The sequence below is a fragment of the Phoca vitulina genome, unplaced genomic scaffold (assembly GCF_004348235.1).
Source record: "Phoca vitulina isolate PV1807 unplaced genomic scaffold, GSC_HSeal_1.0 scaffold11, whole genome shotgun sequence".
Taxonomy (NCBI): Eukaryota; Metazoa; Chordata; class Mammalia; order Carnivora; family Phocidae; genus Phoca; species Phoca vitulina.
In genome coordinates, this window is record NW_022589714.1 from 37,263,918 (window position 1) to 37,285,303 (window position 21,386).

The window sequence follows — 21,386 nt, forward strand, 5'->3', positions numbered from 1 at the left end:
GGAGAGCTGTTCTCCCCCGAATTAGAGAGACTTCTTGAATGCTGTCAACATTTGGAGGCAATTGGAAGAGGGAGCCCTCTTTAGTGAGAAATGGCTAAATATTCAGAATTTCAATGTGTATTGGGAAGATAACTCGATCCCTTGCTAAACCAAAGAATGTCAGAGTTACTGGCAGTGAGGAAAACCCCAGAGCCTGCTTGAAACTATCCTTAGGAGTGAAGGAGTTAACTGAGTGTGTAAGCTTTATCTTGTGTCCAATGGACTTGTGGTTTGCTGATGAAAGTCTCTGGTAAATGATTGTTAGAGACCTCTGACTGGTAACTGTTGCTAGTCACTGTGTTTCAAAAGCCTGTTGATTCCTCTGCAAGGTGGTGCCGCATCCTCTATCCCTTTCTTCATTTCTGATTCATTCAGGTCCGCCTGCAAAAGATCTATCAGATCAACGAACATGAATGACGAAGAAAATAGCACCATCTCTGACACAGTCCAAAAGGAAGGGATGTATGAGCTTCCAGACCAGCCAGAAGAGGATGAAGGTCCTCTCTATGATAACATCCATGAAGTCCTGACAGAAAACAATGTATATGCCACTGAGCTGGAAACCCATGAATATGACTATGTGTCAGTTTGTGTGGCTGGGGGTGAGGAGGACAGCTTGACCTCTTCCCAACCAGAAGCAGCAGACTATCTCTTGTCTAATGAGGTATGTCTTGAGTCCCAGGATCTTCAACCAGGTGAGTTACAGGAAGACCAGGACATCTCCATGGAAGAGTTACACTCACCAACCCAGGACAAGGAGCCTGGCCCGGAGGAACCCCAAGACCAGGAGCCTGGCTCAGAGGAACCCCAGAAGGATGGAGTCATGATGGGGGAAGACCCACTTTCCCCCCAAAACTTCACCATCCAACAGAGCAGGGCCTTCTTCACCAGCAATTCTGCTGCTGCTGATGGTTTGGAAGAAAATGAACCAACTTCCACGGACCCTGAGATCAGCCTGTTTGTGAAGGTAAGGGCTGTCTCTGATAGACACCCCTTAATGGGTGGATGGCCTAATTGGGGTCTTCTTTTGCTCCCAGTGTCCAGGGAAAGATGCAGGATGTCATGGTCTTTGGATCTCAAGACATATTCAAGAGTAGGGCTGGTTAAACGAGTCAATTCCAGAGTTCACTCAGGACTGCTTCAAAGTATAAGAATTGGAAAGTGCATTTAAGTTGTGTGTCTAATCATTGACTTTTATAAACCATGGGCAAAGCATGTTTTTTAGAGTTCATTTACAAGTGAGCAGAAAATGTGGCTCAAATCCTTCCCTTTGTGACAGACGTTGAGTATATTTTCCTGTCTGGTTAGATTTGTTTTGTCATCTTGATTTTAAAAAATGAAAACAAGTTTTGCGAGAGGAAGTCAACAGCCAGCCAGGCACTGGGGTTTCTTTCTTAGCATGTCTGAGGTCACAGATACTTCAGATATACTATCAATAAATGTGACCTCTATCACTGAGCCTGCCCTTTTGGCACCAATATAGCTAAGATATCTGATGAAGTGAAATGATTTTAGTGGTAGTAGTATTAAGATGCTAATAGCCAGTCATAATATTTAATGCTGATGATATACAAACTCAGAACTTTGGTATTCTTTGTTTTAGACTGATATTGTGGTAAAGACTATTTATTACAATGTTATCAAAACATGAAAAAAGCATTTCAGGGCTAAACAAATCACCTTTATGAATCGAGAAAGAAGGATGTTTTTCCCCAACATCTGCTCCCTGACAATATTCATATTTACCCTTTTCTTAGTATGAAGACAGCATATTAGTAAATACTGCTATTTCTTGCTAATAAAAATGAACCCGCAAAACCCTAAGTTCATGCTTATCTCTCCCCTTTGTGGTTTCTAATAACTCCAGTAAGATATACTTTATTTGCTCACTTAATATATTATTATTTTTTACTTTGTATTTTTCCCTAGTTGTTTTGTGTGTAAATTGCATCTCCTTTATTCTACCACAAGGTCCTTAAAAAGCACCTAGCTGGAGTGTCTGGCTCATACTTAGGTACCTGTCAAAACTTGCCTAGTATTATGTTATTTGGGGGGCAAAGGGGTATGGGAGACAGGGAGGGAACTTACTGTCAAGAAATCAGCAGTGTGAATTAAAAAAAAAAAAAGAAAGAAGCAGTGTGGTGCAGGAGACAGACTTGCACATGGTTAATTTCGGTGAACTAGAGGCTCAAGCTGAGTGCTATGGGTATTCTGGGAGGGAGTGCTCAAGTGTGCAGGAAGGAATCAGGAGAGGCTCCACTGAGGAGGTGACGGACGTTCGAACAGGTGCATTCAAGCAGCCTTCCAGCTTCCAAATCCACATCTCTGTTATGTTAGTTAAAAAAACAAAACAAAACAAAACAAAAAAAACACAAAACCCCACACTCAGTGAGGACTAGTAGGTGTATTTTTCTCAGGACGGAATCATCCATGCAACTTTATGCAACCGACAAGGTGGATCGTCGTCATTATGATCATCATCATCTTTACAAGATCAAGACATTTGTAAATTTGGAAAAGTGTTTATTTCACCAGAAATTAGCCTGCCACTGGTGTTGAGCCAAACAAAAGTAGGAGGAAACAGTGTTGACATCTCCCGCTGGTATTAGCAATAGGGAAAACTGCTTGAAAGGAATGGGTGGCCCTACGTTATTTAAGATCTGTAGTTCCCGAAAGCAAATGTTGGCATTAATGAACTCTTCAGGTTTACATTCTTTTTAATATAATTGTTAACTAAGAGACCTCAGCTCCTATGTGTGAACTCTTTTTTAAAGATATTCAGTGGCACTCGGTAAGAAGAGTGGTAGCCACAATCCCTGCTTCCCAATCCCCCACCATCCCCACTGCAGCTCTTTATTCAGTGTTGAAAGGAAATTATATGTGAAGGCGGGGAGTACGGGGGCTTCTCTGCTTGCATGGGACTGGAGGGTCTGAGTGTCACCTGCTCAGGCTCCTCCCCGCCCCAGCCCTGGGGTGGGGGGACGGCAGAATGCTGAAAGCCCCACATTGGATGGGGCTCAGGTGTGTTTTATGGCTCACCATCTCCCTAGCAGGGCTTGTTGCCATGGAGTCCTGGAGTTATTCTTCCCCTGAGCTGTTTCGGTGTTGACCACTTGGGTTGTGTCGTAACCCATACTTGCTTGCGTGCATTTTTAGCTGTTCTAGACAAGCCAGAACAGAAAATGTCATGCAGGTTTGTCACTGTGTGTTCAACCAACATTTTACTGAGGCTCAGCCATTTCAGGGTGTCGGGTGATTGCTTAATTAAAATATATCAGCTATTTATTCATTCAACAGATCGTTCTTGTGCCAGGCCCTGGGTTTATAACAAAGTCCTGGCTCCCCTGCATTTTGCACTGTAGTGGGAAAAACAACTGATGGACAAATAAGTACATAGAAAATATGCCTGGTGGTGATGGTGCCTTAAAGAAACATGAAACAGAATAACAGGTGTGAATGTGTCCTATTGCTGCATTAACAGATGACCACACAACTTACTCGCTTGAAACAACACAAATTCATTCTCTTGTCGTTCTGGGGATCAGAAATCTGAACTAAGTCTTATGGGGCTAAAATCAAGGTGTAGGCAGGGCTGCGTTCTTTCTGGAGACTCAGGGGACGATCTGTTTCCTTCCCTCTTCCAGTTTCTTAAAAGCTGTCCTCATTCCTTTCTCCTGGCCCACATCCTATCACCGTGGCACTTCTTGCTTCTCTCCTCACTCTGCCTTCTTCTGATCTGACTCCTCTTGGGTCCCTCTGATAAAAAGACTTGTGATTAGTTTGGGTCCACCAGGATAATACAGGATAATCTCCATTTTAAGATCCTTAATTCAATCACATCTGCTAAGTCCCTATTGCCACAGAAACCAACATTCATGGGTCCTGGGAATTAGGACACGGACATACTTGGGAGCCATTATTCAGCTTCGCACAGTGGGACAGAGTGACAGTGAGGGGGGAGCAAGGAGGCAGTGTGGCTGGCGTGGGGGGAGCGAGGGAGGGAAGGTGGCAGCAGGTGAGGCCAGAGAGGTGGAGGTGGGCACAGAGCACGTGCAGGAAGTTCTTTCCCTTTTACTTGGAGTGATATGGGGGACATCAGAGCTGGCTGCCATTTTTTTTTTAAGATTCATTTATTCGTTTTAGAGAGAGAGAGATAGAGCATTGGGGTTGGGGGGCAGAGGGAGAGGGAAAGAGAGGATCTTAAGCAGACTCTGCACTGAGCACAGAGCCCGACTCAGAGCTCGATCCCATGACCCTGAGACCATGACCTGAGCTGAAATCAAGAGTAAGCCACTCAACTGACTGAGCCACCCAGGCGCCCCTGGCTGCCTTTATGATGGCAGACTGCAGCAGAGAAAGAGTAGAAGCAGAGAGCACAGTTTGGAGGCCGTTGAAAAACTAGGCAAGAGACGATGGTGGATTGGCCAATGGTGACCACGGCGGAGGTGTGCAGAGTAGGACTGCAATGACTTTGAAGAGTGAGCCCAAAGGTTCTGCTGATGTGATGTATAAAGAAAGAGAAGAGCCAGGGTTGACTCCAGGGGTTTTGACTGGAGCTACTGAGTGAATGGACATGTTATTCCCATTTCACCTATGGACCTCTTCTCCAAGAATATATGCATAAGAAAATGTGCTCGGGGCGCCTGGGTGGCTCAGTCGTTAAGTGTCTGCCTTCGGCTCAGGTCATGATCCCGGGGTCCTGGGATCGAGCCCCACATCGGGCTCCCTGTTCCACGGGAAGCCTGCTTCTCTCTCTTCCACACCCCATGCTTGTGTTCCCTCTCTCTGTGTCAAATAAATAATAAATAAAATCTTAAACAAAAAAGAAATGCATTAAAAAAATAAAAAAAAGAAAATGTGCTCATACAGTCACTCGTACACCATCTTTCCTCCCTCCCTCCTTCCCTCCCTCCTCCCTCCCTCCCTCCTTCCTTTGTTCCTTTCTTCCATCCTTCTTGCCATCCATCCATCATTTACAACATACTAACTACACGCCAGGTACTGGATAAGAGATGAACACACCATATCTTAACTCCAACTGTCCTATAGGGGAAGACAGGGAAACAAAATTCTTGAAGATTATAAAAGGAAAGAAATAATTGCTTCTTGGTCATTCACTGAGATCCAGTGAAAAAAAAGGTACCTAGTGAGAGTTGCAGTCCATATTATAGGCAGCCAAGAGGGGTGGTTCATTCAGAATTTGCCACATAGGATTGTGAGAATTGTCTTTATGCTTTCTGCTAAAACTGAGGGACCTGTAGACATAATTGCCTTTGTGTGTGTGTGTGTGTGTATAAGAGACAGAGAGAGAAGAAAGCAGAAAAAGAGACAGAGACAAAGTGGGGGAAAGAGAAAGGGGGGAAAAGAGAGAGAAAGATTTCTGGCATTTTGTTTAATACAAAGAAAAAAAGTATTCTGATGATGGTTATTACAAAGAAAAATGATACAAATGAACACCACCGTCCTGCACGTAATTGATGCCACTGATTATGGGAGACAGTATATGTCGTAGAGCAGGTTTTGGAAATTTGCATGGTTTGAAACGTGGCTTAGCCAATTAATTTCTGTTAAATTGGTTAGCTTCTCGGAACCTCAATTTCCTCATTGGTAAAATGTAATAGTAAGCTCCTCATAGGATTGTTGTGAAGATTAAATAAGATAATCCATTTAATTGCTTGGCATAGTATCTGACGTATAATAAGTGCTCAATATTTATGAGCTTAAATTATTATTTATTGTGATGGATATGAACCATCCATAAAATAATAATTTTTATTTTAAGCACTGTGCCTTAATGTGCTTTAATGAATGCACCATTAGATGATCCTAACACAAACAGCGTAATATTGTGGAAAGAACACTGGCCAGGATATTCAAATACAACTTTGTCAATAATTTGCTATCAAACATTTCTGGATCCACGTTCCCTCATTTGATTTCAGGATATATGGCTCCAGCTCTTTATTCAGTGTGCGTACATACGGCATCACCTATTATCCACTCTGGGATACCACTTGACAATGATTCTAATCTCCAGATTTGGGTATGGTTGGAAGGACCAACATGAGACCAACACTCTTTGCCATGCAATTCGTGTGAAGCCTGTTCCTTGGAAAGCATCTGCAGAGTCTGTCTCTGATTAGCAACTCACAGGATCCCCATGCAGGGCTGCACACGTTGCGCACTGAGCAAATTTAGGAGGCGCCATTCACAATGTAAGTGGCACCCTCTGAAGTCAGGCAACATAATAGCCCTTGTTAATGTTTCTTAGACTTGTAGCATGGAAACTTGATTCTAAAGGAGTGATTCCCTATAGTTTGGTTCAGCATCGCGGAAAGTGTCACAGAATTGTCAGTAGTTGTTATTATTGTTATAGCACTAGAGGCTGATGCTATCTCAGATGTCATGGTATCCAAAGTAGGGGGTTCAACATAATTCATGGGGTATTAGGATATTAGAATTAGAATACAGAATAGTGAGCAATATTTCTATTTCATTTTGTCTAGTCCTCTTAAATGTTAATTTTTAGATATGTAATAATGTGCACAGTGAGTTCTTCCAGTAGTACATTAGTATAATTTGTAAATGAATAAATATACCTATGTTGTGGGTAAATGCTTAAGTTTTGTATTGATAGGGATGTTCAGTTTTAAAAATCTTACGGACTTATAAGACATCCCTTTCTCTTCTGCCACCATCTGGGGGCCTGGGGCTCTTTCCTTGGCCAAGCTCTGGTGAGGACAGGTCCCCTCACCTTCCATATCCTTCCTGGGAGTTTTCAAAAGCTGAAGTTTGTTTGGGGGCAAATAAAAATTCATCATTGCAGGTGAGAAACTCTAAAAGCGCATTGAGGAAAAGAGGGAAATGCAGCTGGATTGGGATATTGGTATGTGGCTCAGCTGAGGAGTCAATGAGGACATTGCAGGCAGTGGGTTCAGCATAAGCAAAGGCACAGCAAATATGAACATGTGTATGACTCCATCAGTTTGGCTGGAGTGGAGAGAAGGTACGCACAATTTCAGAGCAGATGATGAGGTTGATGACCTAGCAATGCAGTTTGCACGGCAAACTGGGGGGCTTGGATTTTATCCTAAAGGCAACTGAGAGTGATATCAGGAGCAAAGCAATGTTTAGGGTGATGGATAAGCAAATTAAATAGCATTTCCACATACTGTATGGATCAGGACCAAACAGACATGTAGCAAGCTTCGGTTCTTTTTGTTTGTTTTTCTTTTGTTTCGTTTTGCAAGCTTCATTTCTAAAGTCAGTTCAAGCATTTAGATGTAAATTCATTGTGAAAAATGACTGCCTATATATTTTTTTGTAATTTATTCATTCAACTAACTATCTGCCTATGTCCAAATATTTAGATACTTGGCTATATACAGACAAATTTCTGGAAAAAGCTAGCCAGTGTGATGCTGATTTATATTTTGGCTATATGTGTATCTAGTTACGTTATATTTGGGCTGGAGAATATATGGATTCAGCACAAAGTTTTTATTGATATTGTTTTAGCATAGTTTCCAGTTTAAAAAAAAAATGTGTTTCTGTGGTCTGGCTTAGCTTGGCTGGACTACTTAAAAGTTGTAGCTAGCATGTAGATGTCTAGAAATGGCTGGAACCCTGAAAGGGTCTTCCTATTCCATGATCCCTGGTGTCACTAATAAGGTATGTCAAATATGTCCTTGGAAAGAAACACTGTGAGAAGAGACAAGTCTGAGCCTGTTGCATGTGCCCAATTGTGCTTTCATGGAACAAATGAAGCATATATAAAAATGGAGAAAGAGCAGGTTTGAACAAAGATTTCTATTCTTCTCATAATTTCTTCTTAATTAGGGTGCTGGGAACACAGTCAAATCCCAATTTTATTCAAAATCATTTTCTGGGTGCCCATATGAATTAGTTGGCTTTGTGAACCAACGCCATTCGTCAAAGAGGTCACAGAACTCTAGTGCTATGATAAGAAAATTAAAAACCAGAGGAGTTCACAAACTTGCCCATGGCTGCCTGCAAATTAGTAGCAGGCTGGGACTTTGGCCTCTAAATCCAGGGCTCTTTCCTTTATATTGGCATTCCTAGCCTGGGATGCTGGATTTTCATGCATATGCTTCAGGAGGTTCTGGAACATTCTAAAAGTCTATGCAATTTTTTGTGGAAGATAATCTCAGAAGAGTTCATGAACCCTCAATGTTATTTATCATTGTGATGCATCCCACTTGCCCTACCTGGATATTCATGCCTTGTATGTCCATGTGGGAGGGAGTAGAATGTGCTGTGAATGGCCCAATTAATTCCTTTTCTTTCCTATGAAGCCAGCTGCTTGTTCTCAGCCTTTTAGTATCTCAAGAAACCTTGCCAAGAAACCCTCCCAAAAGAGTAATGAAGGAGTAGTACCTGAATCATCATGGGGATTATGTAAGCTCTGAAAATGAAGGCGATGTGATATTCTGACATAAATACTCATGCTAGGATCCCCCTGTTTTCTAGGGGAAATTTCGGACATTTTCCTCCAAGGACTGCAAGCTTCCCGTCAATGTAGCCACAGCTACCTTAGTGGGCAGTATTGCCACTTATACAAACTAAAACTTTTGAGTAACATAGATTTCTACTTTTTCACTTCCCAACAGTCTAGTCAATTTCACCCACTGAATGTTCTCTTCTCTTGGCCACCACTGGCCACTGTCATCTTGGCCACAGTTATTCAACTGGTCACTCTGCCTCTAGGCTCACCTCCCTCCCAAGAAGCCCCCACGTAGTCACCAGAATGGTCCATATAAAGAGCACATCTGACCATGCCCTGTTTCTAGCCATGCAGTGCTCCCCACTGTCCCCAGGGAAAAGGCCAGAAGGAAGAGAATATATGTGAAGGTCTTCATGCTCCATCAGGCTTTCAGCCAAGACCTACCTCATCAGCTGCTACTCCCCACTCACTCTTTGCCTCGAAAAGTGTTGACTTGTATTTTACTGCACCCTTCATGCCATTTAAAGACTGGGCTTTTGCTCAAACTGTCCCTTTTAATTCTATCCTTTCTGGAGACAACTCACTGTCCTAGAAGTCATCTCTTGCAGATGCGTCTCCTGGCTCCTCCAGGCAGGGCTGGATGGAGTCTCCTCTGTTGCTCTTCATTGCTCTTACTTCAATGTATCAGTTTTCTAGGGTTCCTGTAGCAAAGTACCTCAGACTGCATGGCCTAAACAACAGAAATTTATTTTCTCAATCAAGGTGTAGGCAGAGTTGGTTCTTCCAAGGCCTCTCTCCCTGGCTTATAGATGGTAATTTTCCTCCAGTGTCTTCACATGGTCGTTTCTCTGTGTGTGTCTGTGTCCTAATTTCCTCTTCTTATACGGACAACCAGTCATATTGGGCCAGGGCCCACCTAATGATCTCATTTTAACTTCATTACCCCATTAAAAACCCTATCTCCAAATACAGTCATGTTCTGAGGTACTAGGGATTAGGATTAAACATATACATTTTAGGAGAACACAATTCAGCCCATAACACTGAATGTTACAATTACCCTTTTATGTCTGTATCTCTCTCTCTAGCTGTGAACTCTTGCCTTTTATCTCTTCTCATATACCCAATCCATGGCTACTTAAATGATGACTGAATGAAGGAAGGGAGGGAGGGAGGAGGGAATGAGCTATCCGCAGGGATGCTCAGGACAATGCAGCAGGAGGAAGGTTGGTCCTGGGGGCCTGCAACAGTGGTGCTCCAAGCCCCCATATTAGTTTCATAGAGTCACTGTGACAAATGACCATAAACCACAGGGCTTAAAACAATAGGAATTTATTTTCTCACAACACTTGAGGCCAGAAGTCTGCAGTCAAGGTATTGGCAGAGCCACACTCTTTCTGCCAGCTCTAGGTTCCTGGCATCCCCTGGCTTGGGCCTGCATCACTCCAGCCTCTACTCCATCATCACATGGCCTTCTCTCCTGTGTCTGTCTCTGTTTCTGCCTCTAAAGATTTTATTTATTTATTTGAGAGAGAGCACGAGCATGGGGAGGAGCAGAAGGAAGCAGACTCCCTGCTGAGCAGGGAGCCCATGTAGTGGTGGTGGTGGGGGGAGGACTGCTAGATCCCAGGACCCTGAGACCATGACCTGAGCCAAAGGCAGATGGTTAACCGACTGAGCCACCCAGGCGCCCCTCTCCTCTCTTCTCCTGTAAAGACTTGTCAATGGATTTAGGACCCTTCTTAATCCAGGATGATCTCATCTCAGGATCCTTAATTTAATTACAGCCACAAAGACCATTTTTTCCAAATTAAGTTCACATTTACAGGTTCTGGTGGGACCTATCTTTTGAGAGGGAGGCACTCTTCAATCACTACAGCCCCTGCAGGTAGGAATTAGTTGAGTTGAAGCATGGGAATGTGGACAGCCACTCCTGTGATCCATATTTTCTCCAAATGCAAGGGGTTCTATGAAAAGTCAGTGGATTGTTTGCACTTCATCTCATTAGATCCCAGACATTGATGAGAACGCCTGGCACGTTCTTAACATCCTTCTGAAGCTGGGCAGAAAGCCAATATTCAGAGTGCTTAATTTGATTTGTTGAGTTCTGAAGGAACATTAGAATCAAAGAACTTGAGGATTCCCACAGCTGTCTGTGTTAAACAGTACAAGGAGCAGCCTGTGGTAACAATGTCACCATAGCTAATGCACTGTGTCCTTGCTCCTCAGCCTGCCTTTATGTTTCTGCATCCATATAATTGACCAAACACTGTCTGTCAATAGACATAGAAGCCAAACCAAACACATTAACCAGGAGAAGGCCAGTAGTATCAACACTGGGTGAGAGAACACCAGCCAACCGGGAGGGGGCTGCCAATCAGAAGATTGGGGGAGCGGCACAGTGTTGGACTAGTGGATGGCAGATCCTTTTCTCGGCTCCCATTTTCTTTCTTTCTTTCTTTCTTTCTTTCTTTCTTTCTTTCTTTCTTTCTTTCTTTTCTTTCTTCTTCCTTCCTTTCTTCCTTCCTTTCCTTCCTTCCTTCTTTCTTAGATTTTATTTATTTATTTATTTGAGAGAGAGAGAAAGACAGAGACAGAGCATGAACATGGAGAAGGAGGCAGAGGGAGAAGCAGACTTCCTGCTGAGCGGGGAGCCCGATGTGGGACTCGATCCCAGGACCCTGAGGTCATGACCTGAACTGAAGGCAGATGCTTAACCGACTGAACCACTCAGGCACTCCTGGGCTCGCATTTTCTAAAGAGTAGTTCACCAGACTGTTAGATCCTTGAGGAAGGGACCACATTTTACTTATCTCTGCAGCACAATGTTCCATGGGCTGTTGGACTTGTCAGAGGGGCTCCATAAGTGTTTGTCAGAGTCAAGTGAACTCTCAGGTATCCTTCACCCACCTAATGGAGTAGAGACCATCCCTTGGAACAAAATGGCATATCGGATACTTAACTTCTCTGCTTTGAGCCCTGCCCCTTGCCAACGTGATCAAGTCCACCCTTGAGCATAACCAAGATCCTAGCCCTGCCCCAACAACCTAACAGCTTCTCTGGTCCCATCTCCCTCCACATCATGCCTCATTCATTGTGCCCCAGGAATGCCGAGCTCCCTACAGACTGGCTTTGCCCATGCTGACTCCTTATCTATAGCATTTCCTCCCTTCTGTCATCTGACCAACTTCTCATCTTTCTGGACTCGAATACCCTGGGAAGCCATTTCTAAACCTCCGGGTTGTTCTATGTGATACTCCCTTAGTGTTTACCTCCATCTTAGCATGTGTCACCTAATATTTCAATCATCCAAGTAAGGCTGTTCCTCCCTGGTCTGAAAGCACCACAGGGAAAGCATTCTGGGCCACATCTTACTCCCCTATGTAGGTACACCCACTGTTAGCACTGAGCCTGGCCCATAGTCGGGGCTCATAAATATTTGTCAAATTGATTGGAACTGAACAGGTTGTGGGAAGAGCAGTTAAGTTCTTTTTTTTGAAGTGAAAACTTATTCGTGTATTCTGGGAAATGTGGTCAGCCTTAAAGCAAAGGCCCTTATGTCCCTGCATCCATTGATATTTGACTTTGAGGTGGGGGTGGGTGGATGGTGAGTCCTGATGAGAAGCCAGCTGCCACGGGGGGAAGAAGCAAAGGGGAAATTCATATTTACTGCATGTTTACTTTGAACCATGCTCTGTGCTAGGTCACCTGCTCTCCTGGTATTATTTCTGTAGTAAGATTTAGGAGCTAGGCTCCCATCTGGATTCTGACACTGGCTAGCTGTGCACTGTTGGGGAAGTCACATGTACTCTCTGGGCCTTAGATTTCTCACCTGTACAAAAGACAGTTGTAGGAGATGAGCCTGAGAACCCCCACTGGTTCTAACCTGCTGTGCATGGAACTTCATTCTACCCTGCAGTAAAATTTTCTCCATCCCATGGGGACCCTCTCTCTTTCACAACTTAAGTTTATATTATCACCATGCTCTGAAGTATGTATTGAACATAATCTTAGGCAGTCCTGTGATTTTTAAAATAGGGGAAGGAGGAAATGATGAGTAACAAAGAGAGATGTTTACACATAGTAACAGGATTTTGACTCAAATCATACTGAATAATAGCAGGTTTTGGAACTTCACTTTTTTCCTCCTTTAAAAGTAGGTTTATTATTTGCATGGCTCAAAATTTGCAAGGTACAGAAGATAGAATCTCTCCTCCATCATATCCCCTCAGATTCCCTATTTCCATTTCTGAAGCGATTCATTTTAAAAATTTCATGTATATGCTTCCTGAGATATTTTGTGCACATTCCAGAATAGATACGTGTGTTCAATATTTGAAATTCTCTCCTTTTTTCCCCTTTTATTTAGTACTTATGATATTACCATATATCCTATTATGTACCTTGCTTCTTTGGGGCAAATTTTATTGAGATATAATTTGCATACATCTAGCAATTTTGAGTGTACACTGCAATAAGTTTTGACAAATGTATACAATTGTGTAACAACCACCACGATCATGGTGTAAAACATTTCCATCACCTCAAAGAGTTCCCTCCTGTTCATTTGTCATGAATCTCCTCCCAGCCACCCTCTGACTCCTGGAAACCACTGATCCTCTTCCTATCACTATAGTTTTGCCTTTTAGAAAGTATATAAATGGAGTTAAACTCTGTGTAATCTTTTGTGTGCAGTTTCTTTCACTTAGCATTATGCTTTTGAATTTATCCATGTTGGTATATATATCAGCAGTTTGTTCCTTTTTATTACTAAGTAGTATTCCATTGTATGAATATTACCACAATTTGTTCATGCGTTCACCAGTTGATGGACACTTGGGTTCTTTCTCAGTTTGGGCTGTTATAATAAAGCGACTGTAAACAAGCACACATAAGCTTTTTATGTTTTCATTTCTCTTGGGCAAATACTTGCGAGTGGAATTATTGGATCATATGGTCAGTGGGTATTTAACTTTATTAAAAACTTTTGAATTATTTTCCAAGTGACTGCCAGAATTTGTATGAGACTTCTAGTCACTTTCTTTCCAGCACTTGGTATTTTCAATCATTTAAGTTTTAGGCATATTGGTAAATGTATAATGGTGTTTCCTTGCAGCTTTAATTGATATTTTTAAAAATTTTAATCCCAGTATAGTTAACATACGGGTTATATTAGTTTCAAGGGTACAGTATAGTGGTTCAACACTTCCATACATCACCCAGTGCTCATCATGACAAGTGCCTTCCTTAGTCCCCATCTCCTATTTCACCCTCCCTCACCCACCACCCCTTTGGTAACCATCAGTTTGTTCTCCATCTATTTCTTGGTTTGTCTCTCTTTCTTTTTTTGTAATCTTGTGTTTATTTGTTTTTTTCTTAATTTCCACATATGATTGAACTATATCCCTTAGCATTACACTCTCAGGCTCCACCCATGCTGTCGCAAATGGCAAGATCTCATTTCTTGTTTATAACTGAATAATATTCCATTGTATATATCCACCACCTCTTCTTCATCCACTCATCAATTGATGGACCCTTGGGCTGCTTCCACAATTTGGCTATTGTAAATAATGCCACTCTAAACATAACAGCGCAGGTATCCCTTTGAATTCGTGGTTTTGTATTTTTGGGGTAAATACCCAGTAGCAAAATTACTGGATTGCAAGGTAGTTCTATTTTTAACTTTTTGAGGAACCTCCCTACTGTCTTCCACAGTGACGGCATCAGTGTTCCTTCCCACCAACGGTGCAAACTATTCCTTTTTCTCCACATCCTCGCCAACTCCTGTTGTTTCTTGTGTTTTTGATTTTAGCTATTCTGACACGTGTGAGGGGATAGCTCATTGTGGTTTTGATTTGCATTTCCCTGATGATGAGTGATGTCGAGTTTTTATTATTTTAGTATTGTGTCTTTTTATATTGAATTTTAAGAGTTCTTTATATATTCACAATACAATTTCTTTATTAGATGAGTGTTTTGCAAATAGTTTACAAGTCTGTGGCTTGACTTTCATTTCCAGAATGGTGTCTTTTGAACACAGAAGCTTTTGATCTTGAAGAGGTCCATTTTTCAATTTTTTTCTTCCATGGTTTGTGCTTTTTGTGTCCTTTCTAAGACATGATTGTCTAACCTAAGGTCACAAAGATTTTCTTCTATATTATCACGTCATCTGTAAAAAAGGACATCTTTATTTCTTCCTTTCCAACCTGTATTCTTTCTTTTACTCCTTCCTTCTTTGCTTTGTTCCCATTCTTAGAAGGAAAACATTCAATCTTTCATCATTAAGGATGATGTTAACTGTATGCCTTTCACAGATGTCTTTATTTTTAAGATTTTATTTATTTTAAAGATTTTATTTATTTATTTGAGAGAGAGAGCAGAAGGGGGGAGGGTCAAAGGGAGAGGGGAAAAGCAGATTCCCTGGCTGAGAAGGAAGCCCGGCATGGGGTTCAATCCCAGGACCCTGAGATCATGACCTGAGCCAAAGGCAGACACTTAACCAACTGAGCCACCCAGGTGCCCCTCACGGATGTCTTAAGTTCCTTTCTATTCCTAGTCTTTTTGAGAGTTTTTGAATGTGTATTGAATTTTGCCAAATGTGGTTTATCATGTGGTTTTTCTTTTTCCTTTTTTAAAAGATTTTATTTATTTTAGAGAGAGAGTGAGTGAGCGCATGCCAGTGAGAGCTTTTGAGTAGGGAGAAGGGCAGAGGGAGAGGGAGAATCTCAAGCAGACTCCCGGCTGAGCACGAGACTTATACGTCACAGGGTTAGATCTCATGACCCGAAGACCATGACCCAAGCCAAAATCAAGAGTGGGTCGCTTAACCTACTGAGCCACCCAGGCACCCCTCATGTGATTTTTCTGTTAATGTGAAATAAATTCATTGATTTTCAGATGTTAAACCAACCTTACATTTCTGGGATCAACCTTACTTAGTCATGATTTATTATTATTGTTATAGATTGCTAGATTTGATTTACTACAATTTTGTTAAGGGTTTTGCCTCTGTGTTCATGAGGAATATTAGTCTGTGGTTTTCTTTTAATTTCTTTGTCTGGTTTTGTTATCAAGATAATGCAGGCCTTATAGAGTGAGTTGAGAATGTGTTTCCTCCTCTTTTGTTTCCGGGAAGAGCTTTTGTAGAATTTTTTCTTTAATAGTTTCATAGAATTTGCCAGTGGAGGCATCTTCACTAGAGGTTTCTTGGTGGGAATTTTTCCCCTCCCTTAAAATTCAGTGTATTTAATAGATATAAGGAAATCCAGGGATATCTTTCTTTGTGGATGAATTTAGTAATTCTCATCCCTCAAGTTATTTGTTGATTTAATCTAAGTGTTGAATTTATTGCCAATTCTCTCCTTATCATATTCATGCTTTCTTCTACCTTCTTAAACACATGGAGTCTATTTTTAGTGACAATTTTCATGTCCTTATACACTAATTCTATCATCTTATCCATATATATCCGATATATCCATATATATGGACATGAAGTTTATTTTTATTGATTGGTTTTTTTTTAATTATGAGGTATGTTTTTTTAGTTATTTGCATGATCTAGTAATAGATTTTTGCTGCCAGACATAGTGAATTTTATGTTGTTTGATACTGGATTTTGTTGTCTTTCTTTAAAGTGTTGGGCTTCATTCTGAGATGCAGTTAAGTTACTTGGAATGAATTTGATCTTTTTGAAGCTTACTTGTAATCTTTGTAGGGGTGAGTCCAGAAAATCCCACCCTAAAACTAGTTTTTCTCCACCACTGAAGCAGTGTCCTTCTGAGGACTCCATCTAATGTGTACGAGGTCTTTCCACTCCGACTGCTGGGAACCAAACTACTACCAGTCTTATGTGAGATCCTGGGACTGTTTCTCCTACTCATTTCCAGTTCTTTCCCCACACTTGGTAGTTTCTCCCTCCCTCTGTCTCTCACTCTCTCTTTCTCTCTACAGCTCCACCCCCTCTGGTATTTAGATCTGTGAATTCTAGCTGCACTGACGTTTCCGTGCCCCAAACTCTGTTGTCTCCTCAACTGAGAGAGACCATCCGACTCTATTTGGGTTCTAAGCTGCCTATCCCCAATGTCCAAAAACTATCACTTCATAGAGTTGGTCTGCTTTACTAGTCATTTAAAGTAATGTTCTGGTTGTTCAGTGTAAATCTGGGTCCTTTTGCTCCATTCTGGCCAGAAGTGGAGGTTGTTCTAATTGACTTTAAGATTCCACTCCTTTTGAGTTGCTTCTCCTTTCTTTCCAAACTTTGGCCCCTTGAATTCAGGTTTTAATCACAGTTTGGAATGTAGTCATAAAGTCCAACTGGACTAAAATCTAATGATGATGACTCTGAAGTGATTTTGTGGGAGACAACCATAGCAAATATTTTGGCCTTCAGACAGAGGTTGCTTGCTGACCTTCCTTCTTTCCATTCTCTTTTAAAAGAATATGTTGTCACTTGCAAAGTCTTTATTTTGTACCTTTGAAGAGACAGGAAAACAGATGTCCCAGCTAATCCTTCACCAGCACAAGCCAGAAGGCAATGCCGTCTTTTAACCTCTTCCCGTTCAAATTCTGGTGATTCCATGAGATCCTCTGGAAAATCCTAGGAGTGGGCTTTACTATTCCCAAGAGGGAATCCTGTTTTCAAGCTACCTTCCAGTACCCGGGCCCCAAGTGTCCAGAATGAATTTGTGTGTAAACCGTATTGTGTACATGGGGAAATGGGCTAACTGGCAGCTCAGCCCTCAGACAACACTCCCTCAAAAATATGAGACGACCTCCCACATGAATGGGGACTGAAACCCAGTGTTCTGAGCATGACAAAGATCTTGTGAGGACAAAGATTAGAAATCTGGGCTTTAAGCCATGCCTCACTTTTATACTCGATAGCAGAGCCTTCCACATCCCTTCATGAGTCCGCAGGTCAACAGAAGTGCCAGGACTGTCACAAGCCATCAGCCTCCCATTATTGCCAAGCCTTGGTGCACAGAAGTAACATGGCAACAGCCAAAATAAATAAGAGAATGCATTGTTTAGGAAACCACTAACGTTCTGAGGTTGCGATGATAATGATTGCATGGTAAATATGTGGGGTGGTGATGATGTTTCCCTCTACAGAAACATTCTAGTCCTGTGCTTCTGGGGTGGCAGGAACGGAAGTCACAGAGTCAATAGTCTTCTTCTATTTGCAGTAGCAACCCCCTATAAACTGATGTAGTTATCCTAGAACTGTGCTATTTGAAGCAATGGTCATCAGCCATATATGGTTCTTTAAATTTAAATTCATTTACATGAAAAAATATTGGAGGTTCAGTTCCTCGGTCATGAGAGCCAGGGCTCAACAGCCACATGGGGCTAATGGCTACTGTATTGGAAAGAGCAGATTTGGAATAGTGCTACTATTGCAGAAAGTTCTATAGGACGATGCTATCCTAGGGTTACCTGGGTTCAGATCTGGCATGAATATCGATCTGCTGTGTGGTCACAGGCCCCTCTTTGAACTTTTATTCCTTTGTCTGAAAATAGGAGGGCGGGTGACTGGCTTTAGTGAGACAGAAGAGTGGTCATGCCCACAAAGTAAAGAAATCACCAATGAAAATTATTCACATTAATAAATAGTATCTTGCTACAAGTTCACAGGAATCAATTGGTTTAAACTGGTAACCGTTTAGGCAAAGTCCTTCAACTAATAATCAGCTCTTATGAATCTCAGTAAAGCTGTCAATATCCATCGGCCAAGCCCAGGCTCACTGAAAGTCTCTCTGTGGCAAGAACTATCCATCAAACCTGCAGTAACTTTGAGGATCAAAGTTCAACCACTAGGGCCGAATGGAGCATTAATCCTGAAACCCAGACACACAGATCGGGGTCCTTCTCCTTACTCAAGACAACTTGGCAAGTTAAAGCAGGGAAAGGTTAACTGGGGTGGGGACAGGGGTTGTTTACTGAGCAAATGTGAGGGTGAAGGTTGAATAATTCTCTTTTGAGTGTGGTATGTTCTTATTCTATAATAAAAAATTAATAGCTGCGAGAATGAGTTTGTCAATTGCCTCCACCTCTCTATGCAACCCTTTGAGCCCTTTCAAATCAAAGGTCAATGAATCTTTATTGAGCCTGCACTCTGTACCTCACGTGTTGATACAGTGAGAGATAGAAAAGCAGTCTAAGATGGGCTTCTTTCTGTGAGACTGTGACCAGCTGGCTCAGGGAGAAGGATGAACACCGTGAAGCATTTCGAAATTAATACAAAAGAAACAGTTTCTTTTTTTTTTTGAATCTTTTTTTTTTTGCATTTTTTTTTTAAATTTTATTATGTTATGTTAGTCACCATACACTACATCATTAGTTTCTGATGTGGTGATCCACGATCCATTGTTTGCGTATAACACCCAGTGCTCCATGCAGTACGTGCCCTCCTTAATACCCATCACCGGGCTAACCAATCCCCCCTCCCTCCTCCCCTCTAAAACCCTGTTTGTTTCTCAGAGTCCATAGTCTCTCATGGTTCATCTCTCCCTCCAATTCCCGCCCCCCTCATTTTTCCCTTCCTTCTCCTAATGTCCTCCATGCTATTCCTTATGTTCCACAAATAAGTGAAACCATATGATAATTGACTTAGAGAAACAGTTTCTAGAACATACAATGCACTGTACCAGGTAAGCACAGAAGGCATTCAGAGATGAACGAGGTTTGGATTTATCTGGGAAGGCTTCATGGAGGAAGCAGGTCTTAAACTTTGAAGGAAATGTGGGCACTGGGGTAGCAGGTAGGAATCAGTGTCTCCTCTGTGACTGGCTTAGTGCCAGATGTTGGGGATCCAGTGGTGAATAGCACAGGCACAGTTCCTGCTGCCATAGAGTTAAAAAGACCAGTCTATCATTTCTTTGGTTCTCCTAAGAGAACAAGACCTTAGGAAATGCAGAGGAACCTTGTGGAGCCTTGCCCTGTCCTTACAATCTCAGGACACAGCTCCTCTGGCAAAAACAACCTTGAACTCCATCTGAATTATGATTGGCAGGAAGAGTCACCACTCCCAGATGTGAGGGAGCTGTGCCCTGTAATGATTTTGGAGAGCCTGCTGACTGGGATGTGATGATGAGGTGATTCTGGTTTCCCCAGGCTTTCAGTGGTTTCATGGCTTGAGATGAGGAAGGAACAGAACTTCCAAGCCTCGCCTTCTGGGTGGGCTCCTGTTCATGCCTTATTGTGACCCCATCATAACACTTATAAGATTTCCTATAAATTGCAAACCTCCATATGAGCTGGAAGGGCTCTGTCTGCTTGTTATAGGAACCATGACAATGATTTTAACAGTAGGGTTTATTTTTCATGTGTGGTGAGAGCCCAGGAGACTGGCTGTTGGGGTGAGGTCAACCAACTCCATGGTGAGGTCTATAGCAGCCCTCCCTTCTTCTCAGTCATACGGGAGAGGGCACACTGTAGAACACGGGCTGGATCCACCTTCCAGAAGGTCAAGCAGGTCCCTCAGCACCTGGAAAAAGCAGGGATATGTTCAGGAAGGTTGAAGGGTAATACTCTTGCATAGACGACAAACCGTGCCTGCCACTTCCCCCTCAATTACCTTCTCCCCAGTGTTGCTGCGGCTTTTCTTTCCAATGAGCATCTTGTTTTAGGGCAAGAGGGCTGACAATCCTGCTTCGCTTCCTCGCTCCCACTGCGAGCAGACCGGCAGCCTGGGAGGGCCGTGGACTTCTGAGTCAAACCCCGGTTCTCGTCCCAATGAGGCCATTTGTAAACTAGTTGAACTAGGGCAAATCTCTTCACCTCTTGGAGCCTCGTTTTCCATCCCTGCCCATGTCACAGACTTGCTTGGAAGATTAAACTGGTTATCTGACTCAATTCCTGGCATGCGGCGGGAGCTCGCTCAAGTATCCAGGCAAGTTGGACTTATTATCACCCTTTCTAGAAGGAGCCACATAGCTGCTACTCAACTTCTCAGGCTAATTTCACATGAAGAAGGAGGCAAGATTTCCTCCAGCCTGAACTGACTCTGCCTATAGGAACAATATCATACCTTCTGAATTAATTTAAACACAAAAACAAACCAAAATAATACAAATAACACAAATGTGTATCTGTTTTAAACCCTAACACTGAGCTCAAATTGCTAAGTAATGTACAGTGTGGCCTTGTTCTTGAAATAACTAAGATAGGCTGCACACTTCTGTAATAATCTCTCCAGGAAAATGGAGGAACAAGCTAATAATTGTCCATGACTATGCTTGTATTTGTAAGTGGTCTTAGTTGCAGACAAGAGAATCCACTCTAGTAGTTTAAGCAGAGAAGGATTTATTACAGAGTGTTAGGAAATTCACAGATTTTTCTGGGAGAGACCAGGCCAGGCTTAAGTGCTACACATCCAGAGACAAAGCAGCCTGGGGAAACCCTGAACCATACCTTGGGATGGTTCTAGGGGAAACCCCACTGCTGCTGTTCCCGCTGTTGTCATCTGTGACACTAGGGCGAGGCACTAAGCCTTCCACCAGACCTGCAGCCCAGAGAACCCAACACCTCTGCCACAGTGCTTGCTATAAGATCTCACATTCCATGCACACTGTGCTACATGATACTCACTTCTGCCCAATCTGTCCTCACACATAATGCACTAGTTTAGTGGAAATGAGCACATCTAGACCCTAGCTGCAAGGGAGTCTAAGAAATACAATTTTTTTGGGCGGGGGGTGGGTGTCTCTATAGTACAGGAAGCAATGCCAGGAGGGTTTAGAAAGGTTTGATTTGAGCCCCTTTGCAATATCTATCACAGAGCCCAAGTTCACCTCCTTAGTAAAAAGACTTCCCTGGTCCCCTCCCTCTCAGACCCAGTGGCTCTGTCCAGATTGTGCTGTGGCATTTTGCACATATT

The 21,386-nt window shown here is 42.4% G+C and overlaps 1 protein-coding gene across 1 annotated transcript in view; it reads left to right on the forward strand.

Annotated features, from left to right (window-relative positions):
- The first annotated feature begins 448 nt into the window (after positions 1–448).
- The window catches only part of CLIC5 (chloride intracellular channel 5), a 154,177-nt gene continuing 133,239 nt past the window's right edge, over positions 449–21,386 (forward strand). The window contains exon 1 of the mRNA XM_032410162.1: positions 449–1,006. Within this exon, the coding sequence (XP_032266053.1) occupies positions 449–1,006 (558 nt within the window). The remainder of the gene's footprint in view (positions 1,007–21,386) is intronic.